The following is an 18,296-nucleotide window of genomic DNA, read 5'->3' on the forward strand; positions in this document are numbered from 1 at the left end:
ATATCTGTTTTGTAGGGTATCGAGTGATAGATTAGCGTCGAGGTGGTCTGAGCATTTGGGTTCCCCTGCTGATTATACACTGCCAGTAAGTTTCCTGTTTGGAATGATTTTCAATTTTGTTTGACTGCCAGGCAGATAGACAGAGTAAAAAAAAAAAAGTATATATATATATATATATATATATATATATATATATATATATATATATATAAAATCTTACTCCTCTCCGAGCATATGTGATCAGGACAAATTCGGAGCCAAAATACTGCTAAACTACAGGTTAGTTTTCCAATTGGTGTTCTAAATATAACATTCAATTGAAATCAAGTTGTACCGCAATCATAAACTGGCGTTTGTAGACAGAAGGACAGACAGGAGTGAAGCAATTGCTTAACCTCCCTTTTGGGAGAATTAACTCCCAAGACGCTGAGTGGAGGTGAACTGGTTAAACCTGTGACAATGCAGTTGTCTTTTATTACTTTAACTGCGCGGCGGCCTTGGTGCATGGTTCTACGGGGGGGGGGGGGGGCGGGAATTTGATTACGCCAGAGGACGGGATCGTGGCTCAAAATGCATTGCAAACATTTAAAAGAAATCACAGGTTTAATAAATAATGGGGATCGGGACGTGAGAAGCGAATATGGCAGAAAAGAAACCGAAACGACCAAATGGCGTGCTTCGACTGGCGGTAAGTTGATCTTATAAGAGCAGACTCTGTCAGGAATACACGGATGGGGACAAGAATAACTGCACTGTGGTCACGACCTGTGACTAAATCCGTTAACGGGCTGATTAGGAAACGTGCATTTAAAGCACTCTTAAAAGATGAAGAACACTTTTGAGAAATGCACATTTCATGTGCTATTAAACAATTAACTCGACACCTCTCATCCATATCAGCTATTAGCTATGGTTATATCAGAAGGAGCTGATAAGTCACATGGCCACGGATTGTTTAACCCCAATATGGGGACGTTGAAAAATTACTTAACGCTATTTTTGTTGAGGCGCGTACCGTGTCTGCTGATGGGCTTGATTAAACCTCACGAATTATTTTTGTTCGTCATTGATTAGATTTTTCGGGGTACCTCATCGTAAGTAACACTCGACCCAAACAAAGCCAATGGAAACCTGATGCAACTAGCCCAGGCAGTGTATAACCAGCTGAGGCCTACAGGCCTGATGTCTTCGACCCACCAGAAAACCAACATGGCAGCCATATTATTTTGGCTGGGTTCCATTGTGGATGGAGTCGAGTGACAAATGTGGGTATGGTCTGGCATCTGTCTGACCAATGGGTGCACATTTCAAAAATCGACCACAATATCAACGGCAACAACCATGCAGAGCTCTTGTAGACCTGTGACACGTCGCAGGTAAAAAGAGATGTACATGACACCGAGGGTGAGAGGGAGCCAACTAGACATTCTGGCCGATGCTAACTGAGGTTTACAAACACCTATGCTGACAATCATTAGGATATAACTGCAGAATAATTAACCACCGAGTCGTTTTGGAAAGTATTTAACGTTGCTGATTCCATTGTTCTACACAGGAAATGGAAAAGGTGGAGAATCGATTTATGGTGACTTTTTTGAAGGTAAGATATTTCGATATTGCTGTTTGAGTGTATGGTACTCAATCATTTTGTGCTTTTAATTTACCTAGATTTAACACTCAAAATACCTGTGCTGTAAAAGCAGTTTGTCCGTTTGTTTAAAAATACTTTTGTTGAGCATTCCTAATTATCAGCTATTTATATAATTTAATGCGCAATACCTCGGCAACTTTAACAATGTTAGGCTAGAAACGTCATTTAATAATGAATGCATTACGTGGAATATTTGCAGAAATGCACATCTCGCCAGGTGCAAACCACGTACGAAGGGGATAAAAATAATTATCTTTTTCATGATTCGTTATTATAAATGTCACGGAGACAATGAGATGCATTCAAATATGATGGTCTCCTCGTTTAGTTCAAGCATGAAAGATTTAGAAAAAATGACGACGTTACTTCTCGATTATAGTACCTGAGGATAATTCTTACACCTGAGCGCTGAGCGTTCCGATGTGGTGAAGTGTTGTCATGGTGGAAGCGAAACCCTGACTGAAAGTTCTGGACGTTTCTTCTGCATGGCTGAAAAACGATTTTTCCAACATTTCGCTGAAACTGTTTCTAGTAACAGTTGTCCATTTTGGAATGCAATGGGTGAGAATGATGCCACGAGCATCCCCAAAAATGGCCACCATCATCTCGACTGATGCCTGCGCACAAAATTTATTTGAAGGTGAGTGAATGCTTCAATTGTGTCGACTGCCTTCTTGGTTTCTGGATTCAGAAGGGCATTCAGGCTTCGTCACATTGGTGTTCACTAACTGTCCCCCCCACCCCCTACACTCCCTGCATTTCAAGTCAACATGGAGAATCGTGTGGCTTTTTGTTTGTAAGCATTTGTGGCACCCTACATGTAAAAACTTTTGACATTTTGAGATGGGTGTGCAAAATCAAACGCAGAAACATTTGATGAGCCTGTGTATCCATCGTGATTTCTTCCACTGTTATCCTGGCGATTGTTCATCACCAATTCTTCCACATGCCAAATGTTGTTCAGTGAATGGCTTGTTCGGGGTCATCTGGAACGAGGCTCATTTTCGCTGCTTTACACAACCCTCTTTTAACTTCTGCACCCGACTCCAAACTCTCTTCACGCCCATTGTTTGCCCGCTCGTGTGCAAAAACAATTTGATGAAAGCTCATTGCTCATGCAAGTTGAATGTGGTATTTTTCCAGGATACGATAGCAACTGCACGTGACCCGTGCTGCTGCCACATGCAAATGATGTGGGAAACATTCCGTTAACAAACTGTGGTTCTATTCCCTAAGCGAGGAGATGGAGGAACTCCACACATCAATGCATGATCGAAGGGACTGAAAACTGAGTATCAATGTCATCTGAGTTTGGTGTGAGAGCAGACTTGATAAGAAGAAGAAGGACAAACGGTGGTGTAATTGTCGTTCAGTTTGCATTCGATATGATGAATTGGGAGACTTTCATATTTGAATCCACCTTATAATGTATTCAGGAGGATATATGCGAGACATTTGGGGCTATTCAGGTGGAGGAGAATGAATTGCACATCATTTCATGTCAGTTGGTTGAGAAACTTAAAGGCCTTGAGAAAGTGCTCATCTTTATTAAATGTGAACAGCAGGGCAGGTGTTGTGGTACAAAGGATATATATATATATATATATATATATATATATATATATATATATATATATATATATATATATATATATATATATATAATAATTTTTGCTTGCAATAAAAATTCCTTTTGCCTTGAACAAACTATTTGTCTTTTACAATGTTGGTATGTTTTAATAGAAGAGTTAGGTAAATAGCAGCACATTTACAATTAAGTTTATTCAAATATCCCCTTGAGAACAGGTCATTTTACTCTGAAAAATCTTCCAGAAAAGGTTTATTTTACCCTGGGGGCACCCTTGAAAACTTTCAAACATGATATTTTCTTGGCTGTACGAACCCTAGTTATCTTCTCGATGAACCGAAAACACCGTGTGTGCATGCACGTGCGTATTTCTGGTTCCATTGACAGTTGCAGTGCTTTTACGTGCATGTTGTTGCATTGTGCAATTGCAGATGAATCCTTTGACCTGAAGCATAATAAGGAATATCTCGTCTCTATGGCAAACCGTGGCAAAGACACAAATGGCTCCCAGTTCTTCATGTGAGTGGTTACATTCGGGAAATGCAATTTATTACTACTTTTTTTCTCTTGCATGAGTCCTTTGTAATGCCGTCTGACTTTTATGTGACTGATAAAACATATGACTGTGAGAATTCTTGAATCCCAAGGTCAGTGTTTTTATTTTATTTTATTATTTAGACAAGAGCTTCTTGTCTAAATATAATATCTTCTATAACTGCTGTTATAACTCTATAACTCTATAACTTGTCTTCTATAACTGCTGTTATGAGTGATGACACCACTCTCAATTTTTTTTTTTTTTAATTACTGCAACTGACAATGTTATCAAAGATGTGGAATTTTGCTGCCAGATATGCAGACTCTCACAAAGCACAGTGGTCCTGATCAAAAGCAGTTTGATTCTGTAATCGCTGCTTGCAAACAGGGGACCTTTAAAAGACTTGTAGATGGTTTCCTTTCCTGTTATTATGGCTTTGGATGGTTTACCGTGGTATTTGTGACTGACGTATAAACTTGCACGAAGGGCTGGCATGATAGCCTGGAGGTATGCACCCTCTACTCCAAGTTGTCTAACCCAGGTTTGAATCTTGACCCAGTTATAAACTGTGCCATCCTTCAGAAGGACGTTGAGCTGGAGGACTCATCTGCTAGCATTGGTCATTCGTGGAAGTTAATAATCCCACGGTGTCTCTCGTGAAGAGTAGGCGAGTTATCGCCGGTGCCCTGAACAAATTCCGAATCCCTGCCTCAGTTGAATGTGAGACCTGGCCAACATGATCCAGAAAAACCATCTGGCTGACTCCACAAGGCGTAAATAATGGGGACCATCATATGAGAAGTAGACCGCGTGCCAAAACGGGAACACCTCCTCCCTCACTCTCATCCCCTGGGATTTTTTGAGACGGTGTTTTTATGCCTCCGCTGACGAAGTCGCTGGAGGCATTATTTTTTCAGGTCGTCCGTACGTACATACGTACGTGTGGCCATCCATCTGTGCTAATTACCTCCGCCACCGAAGGTGAAGGAGGTTGTGTTTTCACCCCTCTCTGTCTGTCTGCTTGTTTGTTACTTGCAAAATTGAAGATTTTTCAAGTACATTGGTCAGTCGATTTTGTTATTTATGTGTCTGTCTGTCTGTCTGTCTGTCTGTCTGTCTGTCTGTCTGTCTGTCTGTCTGTCTGTCTGTCTGTCTGTCTGTCTCTTTATCGCCTTCAGGTCACAATTTTAAACCAATCTTCTCGAAACTTCACCACATGGTGGAGTTTGGCATAAGCAAGACCATTGACTTGAAATTTGAGGAAGTTTTTGCATATCAGGTCACTGAACTCAACCACCAATTATTTTTGAGGTCAACATAGGCTGAATTTCTAAAATTGTCTATTTTCATCCAATTGACTTTAAATTTCAAGAGGATTTGCACATTTGGTTATTGAATTCAACCACCAATACAATAAGTATCGTGCTCTGCATGACATCGTCTTCTTGTTTGTTTGTCTGTTTGTGTACAGGATATCTCAAACCGTTGTAGACAGATCCAGATGAAATTTTTTGGACAGGTTCGGTGTGCAACAAGGATGAACTGATAAAATTTTGGTGAAGATCCAGATCCAGATCCATCTACTTGAATTTTTTTCAGTGATTTTTTCACCATTGCGAGATCGGGCCAAAAATGATATATACTGTAGCACGATATCTCAAAAAGTTGTGGACGGATTCGGACGAAACTTGGTGGACATGTCGGGGGTGTCGCATGGACGAATTGTTTTGATTTTGAAGATCTGAATCCGGATCTGGATACGAGAATTATTTAATTTTTAAAGTGATTCTTCAGCATTGAGAGATAGGGCCAACAACGATATATTACTATGTAGCAAGATATTTCAAAAATGTATTGGGCCCGTTATGTTCTTGTGGATCAGGCTTTATGTGGCGGAGGTATGCACTCTACCGAGTGCCCTTCAAGGTTTGTTCCTTTTTTTCTTCAACTACTTATCTGATTAACACACAATTTTCAACATCGGTGTGACTATTCATGGAGAATGATTTAATGATAATCATGATGTCTTAGGTCATGTGGTGTAGCAGCCATGTTTGAAAAAGGGAAAAATTTGGACTTCTGTCTCTCTGAAACTGCTCCATGGAAAGAATTTAAACTTGGCTCATGTCAAGTACTCCCCATGGGGAATGTGATTTATTTATTTATTTTGATGTCCTCGGTGGCTTCGTTATGACGTCATTGCATACGTCGAACACTTTTTCTGATAAGTATGAGCATTTTTGAGGGGTCATCTTGGGTTTAATTGTCTGGGAGGTGGGGGGGGGGGGGGAGGGAATAATTGATGCATTCATCGGTCACATGGTTCAGCCGCCATGTTTTTTTTTTTTGTTTTTTTTTACATAAATGCCTTCAACAAACAATGTGGGTGGAGGCATATCTGTCCACGTCACGACGTCGAAGAGTGCCGTTCTAATTTTTAAACACCATGGAGTGTATTCTTTCTTTCAGAGGTTGTCTGCCATCTGAGTTTTGGTGATTATGGCCGATATCCAAATATTTATTCAAAATGGTGGCCTCAGCTTATTTAATAAATTTCCATCAACTAGCAAGTTGCCTGGTGTTGGCTTATCGGTTAAGTTGGCTAGCTTAAAGGGGAACCCAAAAACAATACATTTTTATTTTTTATTTTTTTAATGAAAACCATTGAGAATCATTTATCACGGTCTATTTTGAATGGAAAAAAAGTTTGAATTTTTTTTTTGCCAAATCACAGTGTCAAAAAGAGCCCGAGAGTGTTGATTTTCGATAAGGCAGGCATTTTGTATTGATTGATAAATTGGTTTATATGTTAGTTGAGCAGAAATACCCGTCATCACCCAACACACTTGGACACCGCGGACACAATGGCCGATGCTTTGTCCCACCATCACAGGCTGACCAGGTGTCTTGTATGTTATGGGAACGTGTCGGTTGTACTTTCTCGGGCCGGCATTTGTGTCCATGCCGTGTCCCACCGTCATGTCCGTGAGATGTCGATGGCCTGCTCCAGCGGAGGGAGTGAAGTGGAGTGTATGTGTGGGGGAGGGTGGTGGTTGGTATTGTTGGGATGATTAGGGATTTTGGGGGATGGTGCATTGTGGGGTGTGCGTGATGGTTGTGGAGGGGTAGTGGGTATTGTGGAGGTGATGGTTTGTGAGAGATTTGGGGGGGGGTGGTGTGGGGGTGGGGGACCCTGAAAGTAATTTAGCATCCTCAGTCACATCCTCTTGGAGGAGTAGATGATGCATCCATCCATAAATTCTCTCCACTATAAATAGATGGTGCTTCATTTGATTTGTAGAAATTTGTGTTGATAATAATGGATGATTATTTTCAAGTGTTCTTGTGGTAACTGCCGGGCAATGGCAACAGGTGTTTGATTCGCCTCTCAAATAATCTGTGTCCATGTACATGTACTGGTAGCTGGGTAGAGATGTTGTTTCAATTTCAAGCGACGGCTGTTTCTTCCACTTAATCGTGGGGATGGCATCCTCTCTCAATCGTGGTGGGTGACCACAAGATCTAGCCATCTCTGTTGTTTCATAACAGTGCTCTGTAAAATGTTCCAATCACAAAAGTGAACATTTTTTTTAGTCCTGATCCATACTCAGGTATTTCGGACAAACCTCGTTCAATTCCTGGCAGCTGCGGGTCTTTTGTCCATTGGTGTAGCATGAAACCATCTCGATTTTGTATTACTATACAAGCATCAAGGACGCATCGACTCGGCATATTTGTGGAAAATCGAGAATTGTTCGTCGTTTGAGTTGAATTATACCGCGATGCAACCCGGAGACAGTACGGATCTGGTGGTGCACTTCAGTGTGTGACGTCATGGCTAATCTGAAGAAGAAGATTTCGACTTTTAATTGCAAATTATCTACTTTATAATTCGGAAATCGGAAAAAGACATCATATATATATATATATATATATATATATATATATATATATATATATATATATATATATATATATATATATATATATATTGCTGTGGATCTCCGCCCGCCGGCGTGCGAACGACCGCGTTTAACCAATAGCGGCCGCTTCGCCCACCGGATGGACAATCCAGTCGCGGCTTTCCGGATCAACGCCGAAAACCAGCCATGGGTGTGTTTTGAGCACACCACAGCCTAGTCAATATTCTACCCGCGCTACAGGGTCAATCGCCGAATTGTCGATATACCTAATTAATCGCGCAGGCAGACTACAGAGAGACTACCTCAACGGGGCCGCTTGGAAACGAGCCGCTTAAGCAGCTCGCTTCGTTTTGGGAAAACCGAGCGGGGTATTTATCGCGCAGCCCCGTTGGACCCGATCACTTTATCGGCTTTTTAACAACCAACTATATTCCGAGTGCACTATGGCAGTTCAATTAGGGAAAAGGACGCAACGAATGGGTTAACATTTAAAAAAAGCACATTTATTGAAATAGAGGCACATATGCAGTCATATAATCAAGCAAGCAAGACACGCATGCAGTTTGCAATCGACAAAGGCAAAAACAAAAGCACGCATGCAATTATGTAACATGTAAGGGACAAAAGCAATGCAAAAGAGCTACTACCGTCTATCTTTTATGTACACACTTAACAGTTCTACTTACGGACATGGCGCCACAACTTTCATTCAAAAGCAACAAAGAGAAAACCCCAGGAAAGACGAGGGGTAGACTGGACCTCTTGGGGTCTTTATAGGCATGGAGCCGTGTAGACCGCAAAGGCTCCGAGAGACCGGGCTGGCTACCTTCACCCTCGTGGTGACTTGCTTGGGCGACCCTCAACGTTCCCTCTCCAACGACCTACGGTACGGTACGGCAGGCCGCGCGCCTTGGCTCCGCTGCGCTCCGCTCTCTCCAGTCCCCTACCACGGCTCCACACACTGCCCACAACTCCGACACGACACTTTTCTCTCCTCCACACACCTTACAACCTCCAGCTCAGCGCAGAGCGCGACCTTGCGTTCGGCGTGCCCTTTTATCGTCATGGCGCCTCGCCCTCCCTTCCGCTCACCTCTTCCAGCACGCGCGGGAAGCTTCCAGAAACAGGGCGTTTCCTCGCCGAATCGGGGCCTTTCTCATTCTTCTTTTTTATAGTTGGTGTCGCTTTATAATCCTTGGTGTTGGGTTATTCTCCTGCTGCGTTGGCCGGCGCAGATGTTATTCGTTGGGGGGTGGGGCCGTCGTCTGCTTTCCCCCGATGAATGCCAGGCTTCTTGCAACCGTGTGCCGAGGTGGCAATGCGGTGGTGGTTACGGTGGTTGTTGTAATGGTGGCGTGGCTGGCGTTTTGTGGTGGTCGTGAGGGTGGTGTGGTTGGGCGGTTGTGGTTAAGGTGGTTGTTCTGAAGGCGGCTGTTCATTGTCTGTGGGGATGTTGGCGGTTGACGAGAAGGTGGTTGTGGTGATCGTGGTTGTTGTGGAGCAGTTGATGAGAGCGATGTTGGTGGTGGAGGTGGTTGTTGTGAAGCGGGTGATGAGAGCGAAGTTGGCGGAGGTGGTTGTTGTGAACGGTTGGTCCAAAATAACGATAGCAAAAGAAAAACGGCTAACTGAAGATTCACAGCCTGGTTACACGAATAATTCCCTTAGACATCGGTGGGGAAATCTATCTGAACACAGACTTATCGACATAACTGATCTAAGGACCTATATGGTGCTCTGTGAATTTCCACAGCCGTAACAATATGTAGGTATATATATATATATAAATATATATATATATATATATATATATATATATATATATATATATATATATATATATTGTAGGGTATGAAAGGATAGATTAGTGTTGGGGTGGCCTGAGCATTTGGGTTCCACTTGAAGATCTTAGGGTCTTGAGTTTGAGCCCCTGCCGCCATTAACGTACACTCTCTGGGCTTCTTCCTTCTCTCCTCCGTACTCTACACTCCTTTCTGCTCCTCGCCGGACAAGCTTTGAGGTGACTGTCGCCTTCACTATCTGGAGTAGAGTAGACGAGCTATCGCGGTCACCCTGAACAAATTACAAATCTTACCTTAACCAGCAGAGGACTTTGCATCAGTGACACAGCCATGCTTTCAGCCAATTGCAGCTTTGTGCTCCATTCAAACAAACAAATTTATAATTGCTGAAACTTGGTTGTATATGAGGGTTGTTTTTCTCATTTAATAGCAATTATTTTTGGTTCAATTTCATACTGAAAGATATATTTATAGGTTAATTATTTTTCTTTTTTCTTCCTCTCTGGACTGTTGCGATTTTGATGAACATTTTGTCTCGATTCCAGTTATTGCTTGTAATATGTCTATTACAATCTAAACATGCGTTGTTTATTAATTTCAGTCATTATTTTTGTTTCCAGTACCACGAGGCCATCACCACATCTGGACGGGTAAGTTCATGATTGGGGAAGCCTCGTTCAATTAGCTTTGATTTGTGCCTACGGTCGATTGGACTACTCCGTGATCTATTGGCGGTTAGAATTTAATTTGCCGAGTTTTGCCGTTTCATGGTTTTGTGGCCGATTTTAAAAATTCCAGTCGACAGGGCACCTGCACAGCCAAACGTAACCATTGCGTTTCTGCCAGTGTGCACGTGGTGTTTGGACAGGTCATTTCTGGCCAGCAGACCGTCAGGGAGATAGAAAGCCAGAAGACTGACCCTGGCAGTAAACCTTATGCTGATGTTCGTATTGTCAGCTGTGGCGAGTTGGTCCTCAAGTCAAAAGGTCAGAGGGTGGGTGTGAGCGAGAGGCTGATTCTGGCCGATACTGGTTTCCATTTTGATGTCAAATGGCTGGCTGATTCTGCTGTTGTCTTTGTGTTGGATTTTCATTTAACTGCATGTTGACTATTGTTTTGTCTCCAATTGTCTCATGGTGCAGACAAGGAAAAGAAGAAGAAAGCCAAGCAGTCATCGTCCTCGGAGACTTCAAGTTCTTCGAACTCGAGCTCTTCGGAGGATGGGGAAGAGGGGAAAGAAAAAGCAAAGAAACGCGTGAAGAAAGCCAAAAAGCATGGGTCAAAAAAAAAGAAAAGGCATGAAAAGAAAGAGAAGACCATGAAAAGGTTCCTATAATATTTTCCAAATGCATTTTGTGCTCGCATGTCACATCAGAAATAGGGAGGTTAAAGGTTGTATTTATTTGTTTGTTTATTTATTTGCAGATTTTTTTTTTTATAATGTAAAAATCTGGACTCTATTTGTTCAACTTTCCCATATTTGGTCTTGTTGGTCAATTTGATGCAGCACTCACTGATTGTCACTCAAAAACATTGGAGATGTAATTTCAGCGCTTTTCACAAAATAATTTCTTGGAACGTTTTTACCATTGTGGCAGCAAGTCACAGGAGAAGGACACTGAACAAGCGATGTCAACAGTGGTGGTGCCCACAGTGGCTTCGGATGTGAATACAGATGCACTGTCATCCGTGCGACCTGAGGAAATTCCTGAAGTACCCCAGAACCGATTCCTTTTGAGACGAAGTCCTCTCGACATGGATGAGCCGGGGTATGTTATTGTGTGTTTTTTGTCTCTCCATGTCTGTTATAAAGACCTTTTTTATTACCCTGCATGCAAAGTGCAGAGCAGGGTTAAGCAATTTGTTCACTCTGCCTTTGGTACTTTCTTTGGCTCTGAATTTGGCAAATTGTACGGAATCTCATGAGGGGAAGTCTCAGCAAGAGGTGCTCTTGGGGATTTGGACGTGAATGGTCAGTAGTGGGAAATTGAGTTATTGATGTAAAGTGCATCTCCGCCGCTGGGGCATGGATCCGGCTTATCAAATATGAGGAGACCATAACCGAGGAGAGAAACTAAGAAGTCGGGGACATCCTGTTTGTTGGAAGCTTTCTGTTAAAATGATGTCTGTTTATCGGCAGCGGTGTGGATTGAGAGGTCTGTCAAGATAGAGCGGAGACCTCAGATGTTTGAGGTCCACACAGTTGGAGATCGGGGGAGGAGGCGTTGGGGATGTTGAAGGATTAGCGGGAGGTTTTGCGGGGGTAAGGTGAGACTTTGGGGAGGTGGGGTGAGGGGGAAGGTTTGAGTGTGCGATGTGTGGGGGAAGGTTTGAGTGTGTGACGTGTGGGGGAAGGTTTGAGTGTGTGAGGCGTGGGGGAAGGTTTGAGTGTGTGGGGTGTGGGTGAAGGATTGAATGTAGGAGTGTGGTGAAAGTTTTTGGAGGATATGGTGAGGAGAGGGGAAAGCATTTAAGGGGTGGGGTGAGGGGGGATGCAGAAGGGGGGATGTGAAGCTTTGAAGGGTGGGGGTAGATGCTTTTCCTGATTCCAGATTTCAAACTTTGACAAACAAAGATAAAGATCATGGGATGGGAGATTAGAATGTTTGTTAAACACACGGAGAAACGTTGTACTGCATGAGCAGGGGTGGGGATGGAGGGGAGTGGGGGAGGTATGTGGACAAGGTGCAGAGCAGACAAACACCTCAGAAAAATAAAAGCAGACAAACACCCCTTTTGAAGAAGAAGAGACATATCATGGTGGAGCAGTAGAATATATGCAGCATTTGTGAAAGAGGTATATGGGTTGAAATTCATTCCTTCAATGATATTTTTTTGAATAAAGATGCAGCATTTATATTTATCTAGCAAAGGTACCCGGCATTGCCGAGCAACATAGGGTCCCTCCTTCCTCCCATCCCTTCCCTCCCTTGTCTCATCCCATCCCAATCCCTCCAGACTCTCACCCACCCCCTCCCTCCAGATTCCCACCTCTACCCTTTCCCTCCCTCTTCCCACCTCATCCCCCCTTCCAAACTCCCACCCTTCTTCTCCCTCCTCCCACCCAACCCCCCTTCCTCCGGACTCGAACTCTACCCATTCCCCTCCTTCCTCCCACTACCACCACCCTTTCCATCCCTCCTCCCATAAAGGTACCCGGCATTGCCTGGGTTCTAATGTACATCTATTTGACTGTCACGATTGAACACATATTTGGAGACAAACATTTTATTAATCAAGCTGCAAGCGATTGAACAGAAATATCAACAACATTGATCCTATTATTGTAATGCTTTTGGGTCGACAGAGGTGAATGTTTTTCCATCAAGGGCCAGAAGATGTAAATTGTTTGGTGTTCCAACTCCAGAGCAGCCCACATATAGTTTAACACGTGAAAAAGATATTTGAAATCTGTTTTGTCAGACAATTGGAAAGTACTCTCTAAAGAACTACATAGCTATTCGGATCAAAATAGCTCATTTTAAAATTTCCCCAATCGAGTGGAAATATTTCAGAGTAAATGAATGAAAATATTATTACAATGAAATACTATACAAAGGGGTCGTTGTCTTTTTAGGTCATCTCTACCGAGATGACCTAATAAAGCCGGACCAAATGTCCGTCCGTCAACAATTTTTCTTTCCGATCTTGATGAAACTTAGTATGTGGGTAGAGGTCGATGAGTGTTGCACAACGATATAACTTTTGTCCAGGTTCAAAGTCATGAGGTCATGTAAGTTATAAAAATCGCCATTTTCAAAACCTATCTAGTCTGCCATTCTCCAAGATATTCGGCAACTGTTTATTGATTATGATAGTAAAAAATATTATCTTGTATCAAACCGGACAGATTTTTGAATTTCCGTCCCGTTTGGCCGCCACGTAACCTGGAAGATGTTCAAAAACACCTCCCGGTACAAAGAAAACTTTTTTACTTACGATCTAGATGAAATTTGGTATGTGGGTAGAGGTCGATGAGTGATACCCAACGATGTATTTTTTCACGGATTTGAGGTCAGGGTCAAGGTCACGAGGTCACGAAAGGTGTGAAAGTCACCATTTTCAAAACCTATCTAGTCTGTCATTTTAGGAGATATCTGGCAACGGTTCATCGATTATGATAGTAAAAAACATTATAGAGATGACCGTCACCCGCACACGGGGGTAATTTTTTATTTTTATTTTCCTGTGCAGCACAAGGCTGTGAGTAGCATCATTGAGGGCGTAGCAGTGCCGCTGATGCAGTGCCCCTGTAGGTTTGAGCAGTAATTTAGAATTTGGCCAGGATGTCAGGAATAGCTCCCTTTGTTTTCGTGAAGGACACCGCAAAGGGATCTTTAATGTCCACCAACGAATTCCGGCAGATGTGACACCCAGTTTAACGTCCATCTGAGGGACGGCACACACAATGATTAATCACCCTGCCTGTGAAAGACCGGGATAAGAGTTTATAGGTGGGTTGAGATTCGTACCCAGGCTCGACAGCTTAAAGTGAGAGTGTGTACCTCTCGGCCATCCTGTTGTGGAGTGGGGATGCATTGCTTTGAAGCCACTGAAAACATGTTGCTCGGGATTTCGGAGCGCGAGATGCTCACTTGGGATGTCGGAGCCACACATTGTACACACATGAGAATCCCAATGCTACACACCCCCTCAGCTACTGGACCAGTTTCATCGCTTATTGGCGAATCATCAGCGATAGCGCAGACAGCAATGCATACCAATGAGGCTCCCAAGCATGTACCACGTGCAAACGTCAAAGGCAGTCGATATTTAATTGAAGAAAGAAAGCGTCTTTCTTTGTTTATATATTGATTCAATATTTAGGTCAGCTTGCTGACATAATAAAACCGTTCGATATCCTCAGGTCTGTCCGTCTGTCCGTCAACAATTTTTATTTTTCTATCTCCTCCTAGACGTCTCGGCCGAATGATGTCGAACTTGACACGATGATAATACTAGCTGCTCTCTATAGATCGTTTGAGGCCTTTTTGGCATTTTCGCCTCAGGGTCGAGGTTACAAGGTCATCAAGTGCAAAATGACCGATTGGTCGAATGGCTTACAAAGGAAGCATCAGACGGCTGTAATGCATAGTGGGTTTCATAGGGATTATTAAGATTTCATTCGACCAACTAGTTTCTCGTTACCTCTGTCGTCTGGCCCTGTTTATTGGGCAACACGAGGTCCGCTGACTTCAACACGGCTTCGCGCGGTTATTTTAAGTTCAATTTAAATTCTGTTTTCACTTTTCATAGTCGCTGAAGTTGATTAACACTCGGTTGCATCAAGTTTTGTGAAAATTGAATGTTTATATCCTCGGTCTGTGTGGAATGCATTGCAGCGAGGGGTAGCTTCCATGGGCTTCCATCCGTTTCCATGCCATATAATGAGGCTGTCTTTAGTTCTAGTTGATTTCAGTTTTCACTTTTGGGATCTTCTGGTGTAGCTACACGTTTAATGAAGATAATTTTCATGCAAATCCACTCAGAAACACACTTTTCATGAGGAAAATATGTTTAATTCAAATAACCGTGAGACTGGAAGGGACACCACATGCTTTCCGTTCGCTGCTTTGCCTCGTAACCTGTCCTCCTGAGGGACTTATTATTTGTAGCGTATGTGAGATTAATGTTTATATTTTAGATTGTTTGGGGATGTGCTCTACAAGTATCTGAAAGAATTCCGGTGAAAAACGGACGTTTTAAGATTTGATTAGGGCATTTCATCCGACTGTGAGCTGGCTGGTCACGTGACATTGCGCAGACGTGCAGGCAGCGAGTGATTGAGCTTTTCGGTGGCCCGAGTGTCCTCTTTAGTTGGGGTCCAGCTCTCTCCTGGATACAGCCATAAAATGCACACACTTGGAGTATTTATTTCACGGCCATAAACGCGGGTTTGAAAATTGTATAATTATGATAGGAATGATTCCTAGAATATGGAGATATTTGCTTCGAACTGCCTCACGAATTTATTTTAAATTTAATTTGAATTCTGTTTTCACTTTCTGTAGTCGCTAAGGTTGATTAACACTCGGTTCCATCAAGTTTTGTATCCGAGCTGACCGTCATACCCACTTGGGTGTATTATTAGATATTGACACAAAACATTTCAGCTTTTCATTTTTGATAAATTTGGAAAAAATTCTAAAAACATGTTTTCACTTTGTCATTGTGGGGTATTTTGTGTGGATCGATGACGAAAAATTTAAATTCAATCCATTTTAAATTCAGGCTGTAATACAGCAAGATGAAACAAAAGTCGAGGGGTGTGAGTACTTTCTGAAGGCACTATATTATTATAATAATAATAATTATTATTACATCCTGTGACTTGCTGCACATCAGAAGCAACCATTCTGCACTGAGCCGCTCTATGTCACTATCGTACATGGTGGTCCGCAGAAGTTTTTGGGGATTGGAAGGTGTGCTGTGTCACGTGATTGGGTTTTCGTATATCATGCCTCGCCCGCTAGGGGTGGCAGGAGTGTACTTCTGGTCGCGCAATAAAGCGGAGTTGATGCTGGCGCGCGTGCTTCTTGCGTCCCACTGCACCTCGTACACTCTAGTTGGCTGACGAGGATGGTTGAAAACGGACATGTGCCCGTTTTCGACGGAGACGACTTCGAATTGTTTTCGGAGCAATTGGAATGCTATTTCCACACGAACGATGTGGTCGACGAAAGCAAACAGAAGTCGATCTTGCTCGCTTCGCTTTCGCCGGAGCATTATCGGCTGCTGGGTGATTTAGTGGCACCGAACAGGCCCCGGGATGACGAGCTGTCGTTACGGGACATTGTGCAGAAGATGAAGGCACACATGGCGCCGGAGAAGTCATTACAGCTCGCTCGATTCCAGTTCGATCGCCTCTCAAAAGGGGCAGAGGAACGCGTCGCTGATTTTGTGGCACGGATTAAGCGTTCTTCCGTGGCCTGCAACTTCACGGCGGGGGAGCGGCCAGCTCGGCTCAGAGATCGTTTTATTGCTGGTTTACGAGATGCGAAGATGGTTTCAGCGGTTTTATGGCTGAAGGGTGAAGCCATTACATTCGACTCGGCGGTCAGCACGGCTACAGCGGTCGAGCAGACTCGCGGGGATGTTCGAGCCATCACCGGCCACGCGGGGTCGCGGGCACCCCGGGACGTGCGCACGACCTTCGATGCGGGTCGGACGTCGCCGCGTGGCCGCGCGTGCGGCGGGGTGACCCCGCGGACATGCTTGGGATGTGGAGGTCGACACCTGCGCCGTGCATGCCCGTGTAAAGGCAACGTGTGTTTGAATTGTCACAAGGTGGGTCATTTGGCGCGTGTGTGCCGTGGGGCGCCGGCCACCGTTAAGGTCATGTACGGCGATGTGCGAGGCGACTCGGGGCGGAACCAGCGGCCGTTGATGGACCTGTTTTCAATTGGCCCGGCGACGGCGCGCCCGATGACGGTGGAAGTCGAAGTGAACAAAACGCCGATCACGTTCCAGGTCGATACGGGAGCAGCGGTGTCGCTCATCGGCGAACAGACCGCGCGTAGACTCAACGGCTTGAAGCTTATCAGGTCAAACCTCACGCTGTTCACATACACCCACGAGAAGATTACGCCAGTCGGGATGGCAGACGTGTCTGTGTGGTATCAAGGCCAGGTCGCCACGCTTCGGGTGTACGTCGTGCGGGGGAGGGCACCGTCTCTCCTCGGCCGAGATTGGATGGCCCGCATCAGGCTAGACTGGGCCGCAGTTCACCTTGTGCAACCCGTGCCGAGCCAGTGGGAGGATCAGTTGGAGGAGATTCTTCAAAGACATCAAGGGTTGTTTAGCGACGACCTTGGGAAACTCAAGGGCATGGAGGCAAAACTCTTCTTGAAGGAGGGGGTGGTTCCTCGGTTTTGTAAACCGCGTCCGGTGCCGTATGCCCTGCGGGACAAGGTCAAGGGTGAACTGGATAGGCTGGAGGCCTGTGGAGTGATCGAACGGGTGTCGTGCTCGGATTGGGCCACCCTGGTGGTCACGGTGCTGAAACGGAATGGAGACGTCCGATTGTGCGGGGACTTCAAATCCACGGTTAACCCGGGGCTCAGCGTGGAGCAATATCCACTGCCGTCAATCGATGAAATATATGCACGATTGGCGGGGAGTCAATACTTCACGAAGCTAGACCTGCGTGATGCATATTTTCACCTGCCGATGGATCCCGGGAGTAGCGAGCTTTTGACAATCAACACGTGTCAAGGACTCTATCGATATACCCGACTCTGTTTTGGGATTCCTTCGGCCTCAGCTTTGTGGCAGAAAGCCATGGATCAGGTTTGCATTGGCCTGCTCGCTCAGACCTACCTGGACGATGTGCTCATTGCGGGGAAGACTGCGGACGAGCATCTTGCGAACATTGCCCAAGTGCTGACAAAGCTAGAAGCGTGCGGCCTGCGCTTGAACAGGGGCAAGTGCGCGTTCTTCAACTAGCTCTTGGAATACCTCGGGCACATCATCACGCCGGAGGGGCTGTTGAAAGGTCCTCGGAAGGTGGAGGCGATTCAGCACATGCCACCGCCTCGCGACAAGACGCAGCTGCGCTCGTTCATTGGTATGGCCCAGTATTACCAAAGGTTTGTGCGCGGGCTCAGCTCACAACTTGCGCCGTTGACGCGGTTGCTCAGGAAGGACGAGCGCTGGGCTTGGGGGCCTGCACACCAGGCGTCGTTCGACCGCGTCAAGCGGCTGCTCACAGAGGATACGGTCCTCGTGCACTACGAGCCTGCGCGTCTGCTCCTATTGGCATGCGACAGCTCTGCATATGGCATCGGGGCAGTGC

At 44.6% G+C, this 18,296-nt stretch overlaps 1 protein-coding gene across 3 annotated transcripts in view; it reads left to right on the forward strand.

Annotated features, from left to right (window-relative positions):
* LOC147013794 (peptidyl-prolyl cis-trans isomerase G-like) overlaps window positions 1–18,296 on the forward strand; it is a 70,386-nt gene that overhangs the window by 18,738 nt on the left and 33,352 nt on the right. For all 3 annotated transcript variants that reach the window (XM_085851019.1, XM_085851021.1, XM_085851020.1), the window contains exons 5-10: window positions 1,556–1,600; window positions 3,671–3,758; window positions 10,123–10,152; window positions 10,349–10,488; window positions 10,645–10,828; window positions 11,101–11,271. In XM_085851019.1, coding sequence (XP_085707145.1) covers window positions 1,556–1,600; window positions 3,671–3,758; window positions 10,123–10,152; window positions 10,349–10,488; window positions 10,645–10,828; window positions 11,101–11,271 — 658 coding nt within the window. The remainder of the gene's footprint in view (window positions 1–1,555; window positions 1,601–3,670; window positions 3,759–10,122; window positions 10,153–10,348; window positions 10,489–10,644; window positions 10,829–11,100; window positions 11,272–18,296) is intronic.

The sequence above is a fragment of the Eptatretus burgeri genome, chromosome 13 (genome assembly GCF_056783735.1).
Source record: "Eptatretus burgeri isolate ZD-2024b chromosome 13, Ebu_testis_v1, whole genome shotgun sequence".
In the NCBI taxonomy this organism is placed as follows: domain Eukaryota; kingdom Metazoa; phylum Chordata; class Myxini; order Myxiniformes; family Myxinidae; genus Eptatretus; species Eptatretus burgeri.